The sequence below is a fragment of the Anguilla rostrata genome, chromosome 13 (assembly GCF_018555375.3).
Source record: "Anguilla rostrata isolate EN2019 chromosome 13, ASM1855537v3, whole genome shotgun sequence".
NCBI lineage: Eukaryota > Metazoa > Chordata > Actinopteri > Anguilliformes > Anguillidae > Anguilla > Anguilla rostrata.
The window spans coordinates 11,264,119-11,282,533 of NC_057945.1; the positions used below are offsets into that span (position 1 = coordinate 11,264,119).

The following is an 18,415-nucleotide window of genomic DNA, read 5'->3' on the forward strand; positions in this document are numbered from 1 at the left end:
AATGTTTAAACTTTAAACAGATTGCACACAAATGACTCAGTGTGAATGACAGATACTGATCCAAGGTCAGTGCTTGTGAATGAGTCTGCCACCGACCACTTCAGCTGCTCATGCTGTGCAGCCTAACATCCAGGTCTGCAGCATAAATTAATAAAATGGATAGCTTTAGTGACAGTACAAGCGCAGTTTGTCCTCTTAAGGCATGTTTGTATGTATGCTCTTAAACTGATTACAAAAGGTTGCTGTTTCTTTTATTAATGTTACTGGCATTTAGCAGACACTTATCCAGCGTGACTTACCAAGCTGTTGCATTTTTAATGAATCATGCATTTATACAGCTAGATATATGCTGAAGTAATTCAGCCTAAGTACCCTGGTCAAGGCTACTACATGGTGTGCAACCATGAGAACTGAACCTGCAATCTTTCGGTGAGAAGCTCAGTTCCTTACCCATTATGCTACACTGCTGCTCTTTTAAGTAATATTTTAAAATGAAAATATCATAAATCAAAGACATGACAAAATGTTGTTTGCAGACATTGACAGATGGTTTCAGCTCCCCGTTTGTTTCCTTGATATTTTATTCATATTTTATAACACAATATTCACTTTACATTTCTAATGGTGCTGTGCAATTCTGAGGATCTATGGATATTTGTAAAGCACAAAACAGGGTACAGAATCAACACCTGTAACTTTTCATTGCCCTGAGTCAAACAAATGCATAGGCTAAACAAATTAGTGTTTATTACACATGAGCTTTGATAAATAGACATATATTTAGGAGAGGTCAGGCAGGAAAGCTATTTTTATAATCCAAACATTTTTTTGAAACATGATTTAAAAATATTTAGCAAAATAAGTAAAAAATATAAATGAAATACACAATGGAATTCTCCTCTTAAAAGAGGCCTTTGCTTTTCTTCATGTTCAGCTGCTTCCACTGAGGCAGACTGAAAAATTCATCTTTGGTGATTCCGAACACGTCACAGAAGTCCTCGTCTGACAAATATTTCTGAGAGAGAGAGAGAGAGTGAGGCAGAGAGAGAGAGAGAGAGGCAGAGAGAGAGAGATATTTGTAATATATATCTCATTATTTTTCTCAAGTTATATTTTTCTTGTACAAGATTATTGGTTGTGCAGCCACAATTGCACTTTTTTCTTTAGAGAGAGAAATCATCACGCATGGTCTCACCAATTATTGAGAATGCATTTCAAACAGAACCCATGGAGTTTTGAAAACCACACCTCTTTGCGGGCAGGGTCCACACCCTCGGGAAGCTCATGGGCCAGTTTATTGAGCAGATCTTCAGGGGGATAAGTCTGAAAATCCTCCTGAGCCTCAGCAACCTCTGTCTCAGAACTCCCATTTTCATCCTGAAGAGCGCAATTAAAAATATAAATTATATATTACACAAGTATAAATTAGCACCTTCAAAATGGCTCTTGCATTTCCTGGTGTATTTGCAGAGTGACTATCTTTTGATTTGTTGGTTCACTGGAAGCGTGAGTATATTCAATGTTGATAACAATAAAGATGGCCTTACAACTGTGACTGTGGAAACAGACGCTATGTCCCCCAGCTCTTGCTTCAGTTGCTCATACGTCTTTCCCTCCTGAAACAGAAACAGCCTGAGGTAACATAACAATCTCAACAAAAACATTTTCAATATAGAAAAGCCAAGTCACACATACAAAGTGTACGCTCTCTCCGCATCTGTGAACACACACTTCCTGAAATGACTATGAAGCTAAATTACATAAAAAACTCTGAGCACAGGTCTCACAAAAGCCAAACAAGCAGTGTTCTAATGGGATGCTGCAGCATGTTCACTTAGCAAAAGTAACAAAAATGACTTGGAATGGTGCATATATTTCACATGTCCACACTCATGAGGGGGCATGACAAGGGGGAGGAAACAGACAGCAGTGGACATTAGTGAACATGTAAGCATTGCAAAGGCTGTGGACATACACAGCCTCACTTACCGACTGCGCTCCAGGACCCTAGCGACGGCCATGTTCTAAACTAACAGAAGGTGATCAAACAGAGCGGGAGTTTCGCCTGCTCATTTTGTTGGTGGCTATAATACATCGCCACACGAGGAGTGAGCGGGTTACGGGCGGCATGCGCGGGTTGCCACCGAACGCTCACACGCAGCCGGGAGGCTAGGCTAGGAGACGGACAGGGGTCGGAGGGGGGTGGCACTCACGCTCACACGCAGCCGGGAGGCTAGGCTAGGAGACGGACAGGGGTCGGAGGGGGGTGGCACTCACGCTCACATGCAGCGGGGAGGCTAGGCTAGGAGACGGACAGGGGCCGGATGGGGGTGGCACTCACGCTCACACGCAGCCGGGAGGCTAGGCTAGGAGACGGACAGGGGTCAGAGGTCGGGTGTCACTCACGCTCCACTTTGAAGAGTCCCATGCGGTGAACCAGCCGGTGAACGTGGGCGGCTCGAACCCTTGCTTGATGACGATGATGGAGGTGTCGGGGTCCCTGGAGCCCGGGTGGGTGCGCAGGTACTCCTGACTGGTCGCCACCGCCTCTTTGCGTTCCTCCTCTCTGGCCTCGTTTCCGATCCACAGAAAGACCTGGAAAACCACACGCAAGGTCACCTGATCGCACACTGCAGGCAGTGCCTGAGGCAGTACATGGGCAGAATACAAAGTAAGAAATGTAACCAGTCTGTTACGGGAGTTGTTTTACATGTGTGCATTTGCATGCATATTTGCAAATATGAAAATGTAAAATGCGCAGTGCAGTGCACAGGTTAGGGACCTGAGCTTGTGTTCCAAAGGTTGCGGGATAAAAACCAAGGTGTGGCAGTGCTGCTCTACCTTTGTGCGAGCTGCTAAACAGGCTGTTTTGGATAGTTATCTGCTGAGATGCTAAAAAAATGCTGATATTCATTCACGCATCTGCAGAGTGACATATCTGTCTAAAGATACCAGGCTGAAATAAAACTTACAATTTGTACAATTTGTACCTCTGTGCTTTGCTTTATGGGGCTGCCTACTTTTCTCTTTTTTTGAATCCCATAGTCTTTGGACGTGCGTGCAGCACACCGAGGACATTACCTGATCCCACGTGTCCAAAAGCATGACATCATCCTCACTGAGGTCGTCCTGGGTGAAATGTGTCACCTCAGTGACAATGAATCGGCCCGTCTTATTGGAGCACTCAAAGAGGCGGGGCTGGTGATCCAACACCTCTTGCTGTAACCTTTGAAAGTACAAACACAAACACCCCGTGTACACACCAACACTGTGGAGGTCTTACGCAGACACTGATCATCCATGCTGGAACTAAACGCAGTCAACCATTTCACTGCTGTTTTGATTGGTGAAAATATGACTTGCTGCACATCGTTAACTATTCATTTGGCATTCTGATGCCAACGGCTGAGCGCACAGTGAATGATTGTGCCAAAATAACTCTTTATTCCTCTATATACGATTTAAGTGGAGCCACATTAAAATAATATTCTTAACAAAGATCTTAACAAAGCATTTTATGGTGTGAGAGTCACTGTTTTAAAGAACAGAATATCTGGCATCCTTATGTATTTTTTTCAATTTGTTCAAACGGGGAAAAGAAAGCAGAGAGGGTTACATATAGAGATGAAATCACAGCACAGAAAATGTCATTTTGGAGAACTGAGCCGTACAGGGGGATTTGTGTAGTGTATTTCATATTAGTGTATTCATTGAGTCTATACAGTCTCCCCATTTAAAACAAATCAATTTTTGGACCAGGTCCTTGCTGTGCACAACCCAGAAAGATGGCCCTAAAGATAGGCTCTTGCTTACGCTGTTCATTTTTTGGTTGACTGGCCTGAACCAGCTCGACCAGAAGGGTGTGGGGTTGTTACCTCTTGTCATTGGCGTAAGGTGCCTTCCCGCCGAGAAGGCTCCAGAACTCCACAGGTTCCATCCCCTCAGGCACAATCTCCTCAGAGCCTTTGCCAATGGCAGCGCTCAGCTCCTTGGCCATAGCCCGCTCATCCCCACTGCAGCCCTGTCACACCAAACCGGCATCATCTTAACTGACTACCGTAATCTCTCTCAAATGTAATAAAGTAGCATAGGACTGTACTGGCTGGCAGTACAGTGAAATTGTTAAGCAATTGAGGTTTGATTCTTTGGTAGGGTACTGCTAGACGTACGTACAAATGTGTTATATATATATATATATCATATAAGCTGTGTAAGTAGCTCTGATAAAAGCGCTGGTTAAATGGCTAAAATGACGTGCGAGACGTGTGAGAGTGCCTGTTTGGCCCATGCTTGTGTGAGGGTGGGGATCTGTTGTTTTGTTCAAAGAAAGAAAATAAAGGAAAAAAGTGCAATTGTGGCTGCGAAACCAATAACCTTGTACAAGGAAAATAAAACTTGAGAAAAAATGATGAGAGATATATTACAAATCTCTTTCTCCATCTCTCCCTCTCCTTTTTTTCTCTATCTCTCCCTCTCTCCCACTCACCTTCCCACACCAAATGTATCTGGCGCTGTCGCTGTGCAGCAGGAATATGTCATTGGAGTTCAGCGAGGAGGCCATCGCCGGAACCTCGATGGCCTTGGTGTTGCTCGGCTCCGAGCCCCTGACCTGGAACAAGCGGACCGGAGGCTCTGGTGCCGACCCGCCCTTTCTGGAGGTGCCGCCCTGAGAGAACAGAAAGGGACCAAAAACGAAAGAAGTTTAAATTCAGCAGCAGCGTCCAGAACTTTAGCTCCATTCCCTCGCTTGTTTGTCAGGGCAACAAGTTTTTGGGCATTTAACGGGCGGGTGCTCACCTCAAATATGACCATCTTGCCCTTGAACATCGACATGAAGTGCCGCGGCTCCTTCCCCATGGTGACCCGCACCTGCACGGGCTCGCCGCCGTGCCGCTCGTCCACGGCGACCGCCTGGAAGGCCATGGCCGTCACCTCGTCCTGAGAAGCATGGCGGCCCTGACAGAACCGAACCGCGTCAGGCTGATCTTACGCAGCCCACGGCTTCTTAAAACAGGCCGCATCCAGAAAGAGCCAGTGTGGGTGTAGGTGTGGGAGAATAACTCAGCTCTTCATGGAGACTTCAATCATGCATTTCTCTCCATGATATCATATATTAATATATGATATATGATATCATGGAGAGAAATACAGAGTCTGCGGTCCTGTGTAGCTCTCTGAAAATTAGCAGTTTACTCAGCAAGTTTTATACCTTCTAGACAGACAGAGAAGCTTACAGTTACAGAGATAAGGAACAACAATAAATCTTTCTCTAAGGGAACTAATTGAACATGGGAGGTTACATATATGACAACATGCCCAAACTATATGTTGGGCAGCTCGTAAACTAAGATAAGGCACTAGACATAAAGATATACACTCAAAACAAGTCTTCTTTGTAATTTTCCACAAAAAGAAAGACAGTATGTTAAATTTATCCACAGTAGGCTTTCACTACTGATTCTACTAATCAACCACTAGAGCCTTTGCTAAGCACCTTGATTAGTAGAATCAGGTGTGTTACTGCTTGGTTGAAGCAAAAGTCTGCACCCACACCGGCCCTTTCTGGATAAGATCGAGGACCTGTGTCTTAAAATAAGGTCTCCATTTGTTCCCGTTCCCCCCAGAAGGTGGCAGCAGCTGACATACCTGCCAGGTGTACAGGAGGTATCGCTTCTTGTTGTAGACCTCGTAGGTGTAAAGGATCAGGTAACAGTCTCCGCCGTAGAAGTAGCCGTACGTCTCCAGGTCAACAGGGGCTAGCTCCAGGTCCTCGATCCGCCACACCTGAGCACCACGCAATGAGCTCAGTGTACAGTATGTGAATCCACAGGACTGGGGGATTCCAGTCAACCAGTATATTGATTATACAAGTACCATACAACTTGCATAAAACTTGTATACCCAACAGTAGGCTAGTGCACTGATTCACACACGGCCCAGGGTTTTACCAGGCCCTTAATATCAGACAGGAAGCGGTGGTTAAATCTGCTCAGTTAAAGGGATAGCACTTTGGTGGTGGTTTTCCAGGGTGTCCTGTTGTCTTAATAGGTCAGTGATGGATTTCTATAATGTCATTTAGATGGCCATAGTATGGATACAATCAACAATTGTTTTTAACCTTAACTAGCAGACAAGAGTAATCTTGTGTTTTTTTATTCCCAAACATTTTGCCAATCGACCGAGACCAGCAGTCAGCAAAAGTGTTGAAAACTATGTTTGAATAATAATGACACTAGCATTTGTTCAGTGTTAATATATAAATGTTGATTGGATCCAGACCTCTGGCATTAGGAGGCAAAGAGCTTCTCACCTCCACCTCTCCAGAACCGTCATCAACAACGCGCTCCTTAGCTGCGACCTCTGGCATGGCATGTATCTGCGTGATATCAAACTTCTCCTGGGAGACCTTGGCTGGAACATACCAGGGAGTGGATCAGTACTGTCAGGACTAACATTTATTTTTTGTTTGATTTATGTACATTTTTTTGTTTATTTAATCAGGTGATACACACTAAGATCAAGAAAAAAACTATTATCAGCTATGCTATGGCCAAGTAGACAGCATATAAACATTTAAAATACACCACACAACTTACCTCAACTACTAATACAATTACAAGTAGTTAATACATACAATATTGCATAAAGCATATAAGGATTAAAACATTAATTATCAATTTAATTATACATAGGACGGAGTGTGGCACAGTGGGTAAGGAACTGCGCTTGTAACCGAAAGGTCGCAGGTTCGATTCCCGAGTAAGGACACTGCCGTTGTACCCTTGAGCAAGGTACTTAACCTGCATTGCTTCAGTATCTATCCAGCTGTATAAATGGATACAATGTAAAAGTGCTATGTAAAAAAGTTGTGTAAGTCGCTCTGGATAAGAGCGTCTGCTAAATGCCTGTAATGTAATGTAATGTAATACTACAAATCTTTGAATTCTGGTCCAGTGTGTAAAGATGGTCCAGATCAACATGCATTAAAACACATGGCAAAATTTAACTAGACTTTTAATATATAAATATTGCAACAGATACATGTTAAATATATGTTGATATTATTCTTTTAGGAATCTTTAATTCCTTCAGCCATAACTTTGAAGACTGAAGATGTATAAACATGGCTCAACATAATGCCCAAACACACAACAATTTGAATTGAAAATAACAGGGGATCAAGTGGCTTATTCATTTTTAAATGTAACTTTACTCTAAAGTGACTTATGTGTTGGGTTCCATTAAGTAAACTGATCTACGAAATTGGCTGGGATTGGGAAACAGTGCAGGGAGTGTCTTTGAGGAACCCGGATTTGCCCCGCCCTCTTACCAACTTTGCCCACGGTGTGAGTCCTGCCCATTCCTGCAGTCTGCTCCTTCACCCTCCAGCTCTGGAACAGCTGCTTAAAGAGCGTGGACTCGCCCCCGTCGTTCACCATCTCCAGATTTGTGGTGGTCGGGTAGTTCTTCATCCTCATGAACTCCTGAACAGTAGAGGGCACTGTGGTTAGCTGCGCTGTGGTTTGCTGTGCTGTGGAACGTCTTATCTGGGCAGCACTGCACGGCATTTAGGCATTTAGGCATTTAGGCAAATTGTTAAACTACGAGTGCTTACATATTTATTCTGTGATAGCGCTACATAATTTTAAAAAACATAAGATGTATATTACAAATATCCTCATTTACAACATTCTGGTTGAACTTCATTTATATTAAAATTCAAGAAGCAATTATTCGCACTAAGAGCTGGGCCACTGAGGGAGAAGTCTATTAAATTTAGAAATTTGTTTGGATTAATCATATCCTCACACTTGGATTTATTGCAAGTCTCTGTAACATTCAAGCTTTTGGTCAAGAGAAGTTCATTACTGTTCTAATAAAAGGTCTCCTGACTGTAAGCTTAGCTATTACTATAAAAAGACTAACGATTAACTCCAGCGTGCTAAAGTCTCCTTCATTGGCAAATGGGCTAGAAGTCCTGCTGGATATGCAGACTCTCCCTTTATTGAATATCATATCTTATCTATCATATCTGTGATGGATCCGTGAGGATGTCCTACGCACCATAGCTCTGGACATGGCTGCCTGTCTCTCGGCTTTGTTTGCCTTCTTCCCTTTCCACACGAAGATCTTCACGCCTCCCTGATCCAGGAAGTAGCAGTCCTGTAAAACAATGTGCCAGGCTCAGGCACAGGACACAAACATTTGGCCACACTGTTCCTCAATGCACAACATGTTCGGACTTTGTATGTGCCGCCTAACATAGGAATGCTCATAGCTAATAATGAACGATTCTGGCTTACTTGTGACTGCTGATGTACATGGTGTAAAAGAAAATGGATTCCTGTTTCCACAGTGCTAGGCAGAAACTCACATCATGATTTAGCAAGTCCTGAACCAAGGGTCGGGTGGCAATCTCGGTGACTTTCATCTGACCATTGGCATCAGACACACTGGGGGAGACAGGGTGAGGGGGGGGTCATTATATGTGAATTGCTGCTGCCATAAAGGGTATAAGTTCATCTCAGCAGTTTTTTAAACCTGATTTTTCTCCCCTCTTTTTTTCTCCAAGTTTTGTAGGCCACTGAAAAAGAGTGATCTGGGCCTTCTGCTCCTGCCTCTGCTCTGCTTTGACTCACTGATAAAGAGTGAGCTGGGCCTTCTGCTCCTGCCTCTGCTCTGCTTTGACTCACTGATAAAGAGTGAGCTGGGCCTTCTGCTCCTGCCTCTGCTCTGCTTTGACTCACTGATAAAGAGTGAGCTGGGCCTTCTGCTCCTGCCTCTGTTCTGCTTTGACTCACTGATAAAGAGTGAGCTGGGCCTTCTGCTCCTGCCTCTGCTCTGCTTTGACTCACTGATAATGAGTGAGCTGGGCCTTCTGCTCCTGCCTCTGCTCTGCTTTGACTCACTGATAAAGAGTGAGCTGGGCCTTCTGCTCCTGCCTCTGCTCTGCTTTGACTCACTGATAAAGAGTGAGCTGGGCCTTCTGCTCCTGCCTCTGCTGTGCTTTGACTCACTGATAAAGAGTGAGCTGGGCCTTCTGCTCCTGGTCCGTGGCCTCATCTGGAGTCCCCGCAGGCAGCGCATTGGCCCGCTCGCCGAGGACGCTGGTCAGCATTTCCATCAGCTTGGGGGAGTTTTCCTCGGCGTCGCCCTCGACCACCCCGACCTCCGCCCGGCCCCCTCGCTCTCGGTCCCGGATGTCCTTTGCCAGAATCATCCCCTGGGAACCACAGAAGTAACCGTCTCTACCATGTCTTCACGCGCTAGCATGCATTTTCTTAGGAGCACAGACAGCCAGCCACCACTTCTTCTCGCTCAGCAATTTGCAGGCAACTGATGGACCAAACGAGCCTCTATTCTAATGCAGCGCTACTTGGCTGCTAACGTGCATTCTAAGCTAGGGGATGCAGTTAGCTCCCTCCATCTTTACAGTGTGATTGTTTTTTAGTGACGTGATTAGCTCAACGCACCTTTAGCCTCTCTTGCTTGTTGCTGTTTGGTCCATTCCACTGAACGATGACCTTTCCGGTGTCCAGAAGAAAGACATCGCCGAGATTGAAGCTCTTCCAGCTCAACTCCACCTACAGGATAGGAATCAAAATGCAGACTCAAAAATGTCAAGCTTTGCGACCAGTTGTTTCTTTCAGCGGTTGAGAAATTCTCCTAATGACTGTACTCAGCTAGCTCATCCATTTAGAAACCACGGAGGAGAAAAAATTGATTATGGAGAGGGTGTGCTGGTATGAATAAAGATTGTACGTTTATTCATACCAACATTACACAAAACCAAGACACTTAAACACTGCTTAATTTGTCCTGGATCCTACGGGAACATAGACCTCTCAGTTTTGGACTGCCTGCATTCCGGAACCCATTTGTGTGATTCTGGCAATAGCCTTTAGTTAGACAAAGTTCTTTCAGGGGAACCATTAGAATTACATGAAGTGTTACATCAGAGCATTAAGAGCTATGTGAAGCGTCTGTCTATACTGTCTATAGTAAGGGTGCGCAGTTCCTTGAGTGCTGCAGTGTTTGCAGGTTTTTAATCAACAGCTCGGCTTTAGAAACAAGTTACTTTGACTCTTCAACGTAGCGATGGCCAAAACGAAACCTTTTAAGCGCTGCAACAACAACAAAACCAGCGAATACTGTTGCCCTCTTGAACGGGATTTGCATCCGCGGTCTGTTGCGTGTAAACGTCTCCCACCTCCATGGCCGTGACTCTCTTCTTCCCTTTCACGTGCAGAAGCCGTTTGATGTCGTAGCTGTTTGTCTCCGTGTGCTTCATGCCAGAGGAAATCCCGCCCTTCTTGTAGCTGTGGGACACAAGAGAAAACACTTCACTCGTGTCTTTGAACACAAATGGCAGTTACACGTATTTGTAATGCAATGGTTCTAAAACTGCCACGAGAGTTTGAGGTCATGTATGAAAATGTATGAAAAACTGTATTATACACACTTACCAATGACAGTCTAATTAAATAACAGTAGTTCCTGGGTACATTAAGTTTTTAATGTAGGTTTTTAGGTTAAATCACTTGGTCTCCATATTTGCCCGTATATTTGGTCATGTTTTAAGTGGATTACAGAAAACATATTTACTCGTTAAATATGTCCTGGGTTCTTATGAAGTTGAGTTTAAATATATGCCAATGCTGCTGTTCAGGACCTTCCTTCAGGATCTTGTTTAAAAAATGTATTGAGACTGATCAATTCATCGCAGTGTATGTCTTGGTCTGGCACTCACATGACGCCTTGCTTAAAGTATCCACGGAAGCGGTCCGATTCGTGGTTCTGGACCTCCCGGTGCTGGATGGGCACACAGCCGAGGTACTCGTCCAGCTGCACGGTGTAGAGGGCGGCCGCTCCCTGCTCGTCCTGGCTGGCCTGGGACCCGATCCAGTAGTGAATGTGTTGAGACGACGAGATGCCAACTTTATTGGTCTGAGGAGAGAGGATTTCAAACAGGAAAAACACATTTTCTGTCACAAAATTGCACTGGGGCTCATTCTAAATGTCTTAACATTGCCAGTAGGGACAGAGCACGTTGGGGGCAGGGCTGGAATTACACTGCCATTCTACACTGTCGACCACAGCCTACGTGACAGTGACACATTTTTAACTAGATTTGTTTATGAGCTTTTTTTTTTCTTTCGAATTGAACACGAGAAAACAAGAGAGTCAAAGAGAGAAAGAGAGAGAGAGAGAGAGAGAGAGAGAGAGCAAATGTGTGTGAGAGGGAGAATAGTGACTCAAACAAATATCCATGGTAAACAAACCTTTCCATAAACCTGAAGGTACATAAAGCAAACCCTGCAATACAGCAAATCTACATAGACCTGACGGTACCAAACGCCATTTTTATGAGTCATGACAGGTGTGTTGCAAATTATGCGGGCCATTGCACAGAATGATTTTTAAATATTGACTTACTTAATGAGGATAATAGCCTGACATCATTTTCCAACAGCTGACAGTGCAGTCTGATTAAGTTGTTCGTTGCAAGCCTGGCACTGTTAATCGTATTAATCAGGCAAATGCACTTTTTGTTTTTCCTATATTTTAAGTTGCTCTGGATAAAAGCATCTGTTCAAAGTACACAATGCAATGTAATATAAAATAATGTAGATACTGGATATTGTATTTTTCCTAATGAATAAGTAGTATTAAGATTTCCTGTATAATCAAGAAAGGGCTGTATGATGTCCTGCCAGGACAATTGGTGAGATATTCAACATCTATAGGCTAGGACATGAACTCTTTGACCAAACTAAACACATTATTGGATATGCAATGTCTGCAGAAAAGCGATAAGAACAGCACATATCTGCAAGCAGATGGTATTTAAGTGGCAGACTGAGTTAAATGGACTCCTTGGCTCTAGCCCCATTAAAAAGCGACCAGAGCAGTGCTTGCTGAAGATGCGGGACTCACAGAGAGTAATACGTAGCAGTCTCCTTCAAAGAAATTCCCATGGGACTTCTCCGGGACCTGAACCAGCTCCATTTTCTGTGAGAGAACAACATAACACACAGCTGTGTTTGAATGTTAAAGCCACCTATATCCATACACACACACACATACACACTCTCATACACAATTACACGCATCCACTCACAGAAACACATAACAAGACATAAATACACAACCAGCCTCTTTCACACATAAATGCACACACACACCACACACACAGGTAAATATGCATTCGCCCAAACACACACTCACACCCTCCAGCACTCACACAACCTCCCTCAATCGCAAAACATTAACTTCCTCCTACCTCTGACCATTGAGACACACAGACACATTTACAGTCACCCTCCTGAATGCACATTTGCACACACAGCTTTCCACACACCCTCCCAAGCACTGACACATCAACACAAACCACAGACTCACAGTACCTCAATCCGCCATGTACTGACACATCGACACAAACCACAGATTCACAGTACCTCAATCCGCCATGTACTGACACATCGACACAAACCACAGATTCACAGTACCTCAATCCGCCATGTACTGACACATCGACACAAACCACAGACTCACAGTACCTCAATCCGCCATGTACTGACACATCGACACAAACCACAGATTCACAGTACCTCAATCCGCCATGTACTGACACATCGACACAAACCACAGACTCACAGTACCTCAATCCGCCATGTACTGACACATCGCAACCGACCACAGTACCTCAAACACGTCTGACACAACACAAACCACAGATTCACAGTACCTCAATCCGCCATGTACTGACACATCGACACAAACCACAGACTCACAGTACCTCAATCCGCCATGTACTGACACATTGACACAAACCACAGACTCACAGTACCTCAATCCGCCAGATGATTAGTCCCGGGTTGTTAGTGACTGCTCGGAATGTGTGCTCCATTTTGTTTCAAATTTTCAGATGTCCAGTTCCAGTCTGAGAAAAGATTTGCCTGACCATCAGCCTAACTGGGATTTTGAACTGTACAGAGAAGGCAGATAATTTTTATTTACAGTTTTAACAAGTCTTTTTCGACACCCGGGTAACTCAGAGTGACATATCTGAGATGACACTCAAACATTTTAAAAATCAAAGCTTTTCTGGTGTATGACATAACTACAAACAATGACAGTGCTTATTTAGTTCTTAATATGTCAGCATGACTATAGACAGAAAAACACCGGACTGGTTGAGAATGTGTGTTTATAGGCAAGAGAAAACGGGTGTGTCCCCACGTAGCATTTGCCTGTATCCCGGACTGTGATTTAAATATCCGTCCTCTGCCACTGATTACCTACAGTTTGTAAAAAAGTGCAAGAAAAAACATCAAAACGTAGAAATACATTACCTCTGGCAGGGGCTTATCTTCTCTACAGCAGTTAAATACACAGTCACTCTAGAGATGAAATTGCTAGTCATCACCAAAAGCAATCAGACGATTGTCCCACGGACAGCCGGTGCTGTAGTTCACCCGCTTAAATCACTGTGCGGAGGGAAGTGGGGCTCCACCTGGGGCCGTACCTTATGGAGGGAAGGAGTCAGGGGTTCAAGCGGAAGCCTCCAGCCCAGAAGTGTCAGCTCGACTCGTCTCGGTCTCGAGGTTCGAAGCTGCCGTCCGGAGGGATTCGACGAAACTGCCGAGCGACGTGCCAGAGACTTGCCTTCTGGAGGCTGGAGTGATTTGCCTGGTTTTTGCATGCGCGAGGCCTTTCCTATCTTTCAGGCCAATCAGTGTTTAGAAAATGGCAAGATGCAGTGCGCCACAGGCAAATGAGAAGAGAGCACGGCGTGGAACGGGGCTGCAGAAACGGGATGCTGGCGCTAGGGGGGACGGAGAGCCAGACAGGGAACCATTAACCTCGCCTACCAGGAAACGGCCGTCTCCGCATTGGCAGCTTGCCATGATTGTATTGATTTTTTTTTTTGCTGCACTTTAATAATTAATAAAACAGGGGGCTGCCATGGTGCTGTAGCTTCAACATTAGCATCAGCCACTTAGCCGGGCCAGAGATTCACTTTCAGCCTCTGCACCCAGTGCCGAGCCTCAATTAGAGCACTCGATTATTGCATCATTCAGTGATGTAAACAAGATGCTGCTTTAAATGGCTTCAAAGCCTATCGACTATAAAATACTTTCCTTGTTTTGAGAACTGTACCATATGCCATTCCTTCCAGCTAATGGCTGCTCTAATCTAAATGGTTGCTTCTAGAAGTATAGATCTACTGTTTTAAGCAGACTAAGGGAGATATGAGTAGGACTTAGCTATATCGAAATAAATTGACTGAAAACAGTAAAATTAAACAAATTTAGTTAGTGAACACTTTTAAGGTACGGCCTTTCTGAGTGATGCATATGCAAGTCAAGGCTGAGGGTAATGCTAAGATCCAAGGAAGTTACTGCTTCATCGCTGCTTCTGTGCAATGACACTGAACTCAAGGCATTCTGGGATGTTTGAGAGCCAAACGGTATCGTGGTCCAAGCAACTGAACAACATCGTCTAACAAATTGTATATACGTGAAAAGAGGCAGACAACTCTGCTTATATATAAGAAACACATCAGAAAGACAGTTTGATGACAAAAACAGGCATTCAGTACAACTAGTCCCTTAATTTGGCCTATGGTTCAGAAAGAATCCAGCACTACATAAAGTCTGGTCCTGAACATTCGTTATGGTCTCTGCTTCTACTGAGCCCTGGTGAGCTGTTTTATGCGTTAAAATTCTCTCTGTGGGAAAAATACTTCCTAGCATCATTGCAAAATGTACTTAACTACCTAACTGAACTAATCTCTATTTATTCCTTCTTGCTCTGCTGACAGAACTCAGCTTGAAATATCCTTGGTAATCCACTTTATTAATCCCTTTTAAAACCTCAATACAAATCCCCCACGTCTCATTTCCCTGTGGAAAAGAATTTAGAAACTGGGATTCAGTTATGACTTTAGATTTCATATTTTCTTTTTTCACTTCCTTTATCATCCCCAGTCAGTGCGTGTCAAATTGCATGCCTTATCAACCTGTGATAATGAATGCTCATCGTATGGCAAACATTGCGCTGATATGCGCCCTTATGATTTGCCATGGTGAGGTCTGAGTCTGCAGCCTTGTAAAAACAAGCCATGGGTGGACTACTGCATACAAGGAAGCCTGTCCTCTGATTTGTGTTGTCAAGGAAGTGGGCTGCATGAGGAAATGGTTCATATCAATGGGTGCCCAGCAAGAAGAGCGCTTCCTCCTGTCAACTGCATGGATTGAACTGTGCAGCTTTGCAACTGTTCACAACAAAATACATACATGGTCATGTGATTACAGACCAGGCAACTAATTGTAATAGTCAACCCTCCCGTTGACCTTCTGTCCCTAATCAATCAATCAATCAATCAATCTTTTATTGCATAGTCCCATTTACAATCACGCTCTCATTAATGGGTTATTAATGTAGATATTTGTACAGAGGAAATAGTTCCCTTATCCCTTAAAAGGCAGTTGAGGCAACCTCCTGGAGAATATCAGAATACAAAACATTGCGAAAGAAAAACAGCTTGTTTAGACTACAGGCAAAAACTAAGAGACCAGCACTGTTAAGTGTGCCAATTCAATCACTCCGATATTCCCAGTGAAAAAGAAAAAGAAATGCATTCCTACAGAGGTGGATCGAGCTAACCGGTAAAACTGGCACAAACCTATTTTATGACATTTTGGAATTAGGCATATTTTGGTTACAAAACAACCCATGACACTAATCAGGCAGCATACTGGTTTTAGTAACCCTCAGCGTTACTAAAAACAGAGAGAAAATCTTTTATGAATGTAGGTACTGAAATTGTTTGGCACACCTCTGTATTAAGAAGATAAGAATGTAATAAATGCTTATGAGAAAAGGCCATTCAGAACACCTTGGCAAGCCATTTATTAATATGAGTCCATATCCTTTCAACTCTATGTGTAGAGTGCACTTCCATAGAAAGTGGCTTTTTGCAGCAGATAAATATCAACATCTAAATTTGAATATTATTTTTGCTCCATGCAAATCTCTCTGTGCTGAGGTGCCCATTATGAAGCTGTCTAGAAGGCTGGCCAAAAGTCAGGATCATAAACAAGCTACAGCGTAGTGTGCAAATCACGCAAGAAAACACAAGCGCTTCTGTATAATCATTGTTTATTGCATTGGTTGAACCTCTTTCAGCATGTTTTGTACGCTTTACAAAAAGCTCAAAAATACAACTCTACAGATCTTAGGCATCATTTCAAGTCTTTTTGAATAGTTCAATCCTAATACAGTATTTAGAATCGTTGCTGTCGTCAAGAGATTAAAACAACCTTTTTGGCTTTTACGTACATATTTGAGTTTATATGCACAGTTTCTGCTTAGACGTGGCACAGCTGAACACTGTAGCAACCCTAAACAAACAATATCAATGCTACAAAAGTATATTTTAACGAATACTCTAAATCCGGGAGGATTTTTCCCCCAATGTCTTAAGGGACCTCTTAATTTTATAAAACACATATTTGTCGTAACCAATCATCTATGACCTGCAACTCACTAGGGAAACACGGAAAGCCAATACTCTCAAAGTCAGAATATCAGGGGCCATAACCATGACAACGCTTTCTGACATGTTGGTTCCACGCTGTGGTTGCCCTGCATTTATGGAAGGAACAAGTTGCTCTGGAGCCTTGATTTTTGCAATGACTGACACTTTGTGCACCAGTTTAGCAGCAATTTAAACCCTATATCAGCTGTGCCCATCATTAGAACTGCTGGGATTCTAGAATGTTAGGGGGGTGGCAAATTCTCTCCAGTGAAGAATAAAAAGCTCTTCCAACTGGTAGGCACACCAGAAAGGCAGGTGGGTACAGAAAATTTTCAGAGCAGAAATGCAATTCCATTTTTTCCCCAAAATGATATTTTAGCAGCAGTTATTCTGGCAAGACTTAAATGACATTTAATTTCAGGCTGATACAAAGGACGACATAAAGCCGGCCTCCCTCTCATCATTTTGTATTAAGTGACCCTAGTGCCTCACAGATCGCTATACGCATTTTCGGTGTTTTTACCTATGCTGTAACTGCTGCAGGAGTTACACTGGCTTTCCATCTCTAAGGAATAGCGCGGATGCGACACTTATCGACATGGACAGCCTGCATTACCGAAATACACTACGAATCCAGAAAAACAAAATGATGCAGAATGTGAGCAAATGAAGAGTTTCTTCAAATGACTTTTTTCATAAAAGCAACGTTCGATACGAAATTAAAGACAAACGACCGTTTCAGGGGAATTCATGGAGGTGATCAAAGGCAGCACAGTGATGGGTGCAGTGTGGGGAAAATTTGTCCTTAAGTTTCGCTGTTCACTTCACGCAAAGTGAATGGCCTTGGGATGGCTGCGAACCTGCAGTACCACGCTAGAGAAAGGCACTGTAGTGTGTGCAGAGCACTGGCAGTGTAGACAGCATGCCAGCCGGGCCCTACAGAGCCACACTGTACAATGTGCTCTATACTGGATTCACTGGGATTTCATTCACAGCTTGTGCAAGAACTGTTGCTTGGTGGAATGTTAAAGGCACCAATCAGCCAAATAAACTGTATTTTTGAGTACATATTCCAGCAATTTTTTTACACACAATTCATTTCTTTCTCTGTGCCAAGCACACACTCTAACAGAACTTGTAACTGACCAGCACTGATGAGCACAATACTTTGCAAAAGACAAAATAAAATGTCAAATATTATGTTGATTTGCATAACCTTGCAGAAAAACAGTATGTTCCATTTTGTTTTGTTCTTTCCTCAGTAGGAGTTCTGCATACCCTGTGAATGCTTTGCTCAGTGTAGGAATCTGGTATTTGAGGAGATCCTCAAAGCTCCAGAAACACAGCGATCCTCCTTGTGTCAGCATGCACAACATCTTCTCAGCACCAATTAAAAACCCTCAAAGCGCTTTCAGATATTAAACTGGACTGAGGCAAAGGCATAAAACAAACTGGACTTCCGGAATAAGAACTGCAGCTATCCCTGCCACTCCATTGTTTGCTGTGCCTTTTTAATCTGCAAAATGATCTGAAACCTGTGCCTGCAAAAAAAACCCCTCTGGGAGGGCAGAGGACGGGTCACATGGTGCCCAGGAAGTCATCCCTTCCGCCCAATCCCGACGATCAGAAAGCTTTCGCACGGGGCCAGCTGATGAGCTGACCAACCAATCAGGAGGCCCCCAGGCCACCATTTCAAGGTGGTTTCAACAAAGAACATTCAAGTTACTGACCAGATGAATGCTGACCTTAAATGGCAGCTTTATGCGAGACAAGTACACTAACAACCGTAACCATCTGCTTTGCCTCTAGTGGAAATATTCTTTGTGTGAATAGGTCTGTGCAGGCAGAAAGTTGCATATGTAAATGGAA

The 18,415-nt window shown here is 43.7% G+C and overlaps 2 protein-coding genes across 2 annotated transcripts in view; one reads left to right on the forward strand and one right to left on the reverse strand.

Annotated features, from left to right (window-relative positions):
* Positions 1-18,415, forward strand: part of LOC135237099 (HIG1 domain family member 1A, mitochondrial-like) — a 193,315-nt gene that overhangs the window by 135,406 nt on the left and 39,494 nt on the right. The window lies entirely within an intron of this gene.
* Positions 527-13,723, reverse strand: avil (advillin). Its single transcript, XM_064305840.1, has 20 exons — positions 13,529-13,723; positions 12,851-12,943; positions 11,938-12,012; positions 10,751-10,947; positions 10,211-10,319; positions 9,474-9,584; positions 9,018-9,223; positions 8,375-8,453; positions 8,065-8,163; positions 7,331-7,484; positions 6,311-6,411; positions 5,647-5,784; positions 4,798-4,956; positions 4,487-4,666; positions 3,876-4,021; positions 3,082-3,226; positions 2,407-2,595; positions 1,548-1,616; positions 1,249-1,377; positions 527-1,015 (listed from the first exon to the last, which is right to left on the reverse strand). The coding sequence occupies exons 2-20, from the start codon at positions 12,908-12,910 to the stop codon at positions 902-904; spliced, it is 2,460 nt and encodes an 819-aa protein (XP_064161910.1). The 5' UTR covers positions 12,911-12,943; positions 13,529-13,723; the 3' UTR covers positions 527-901.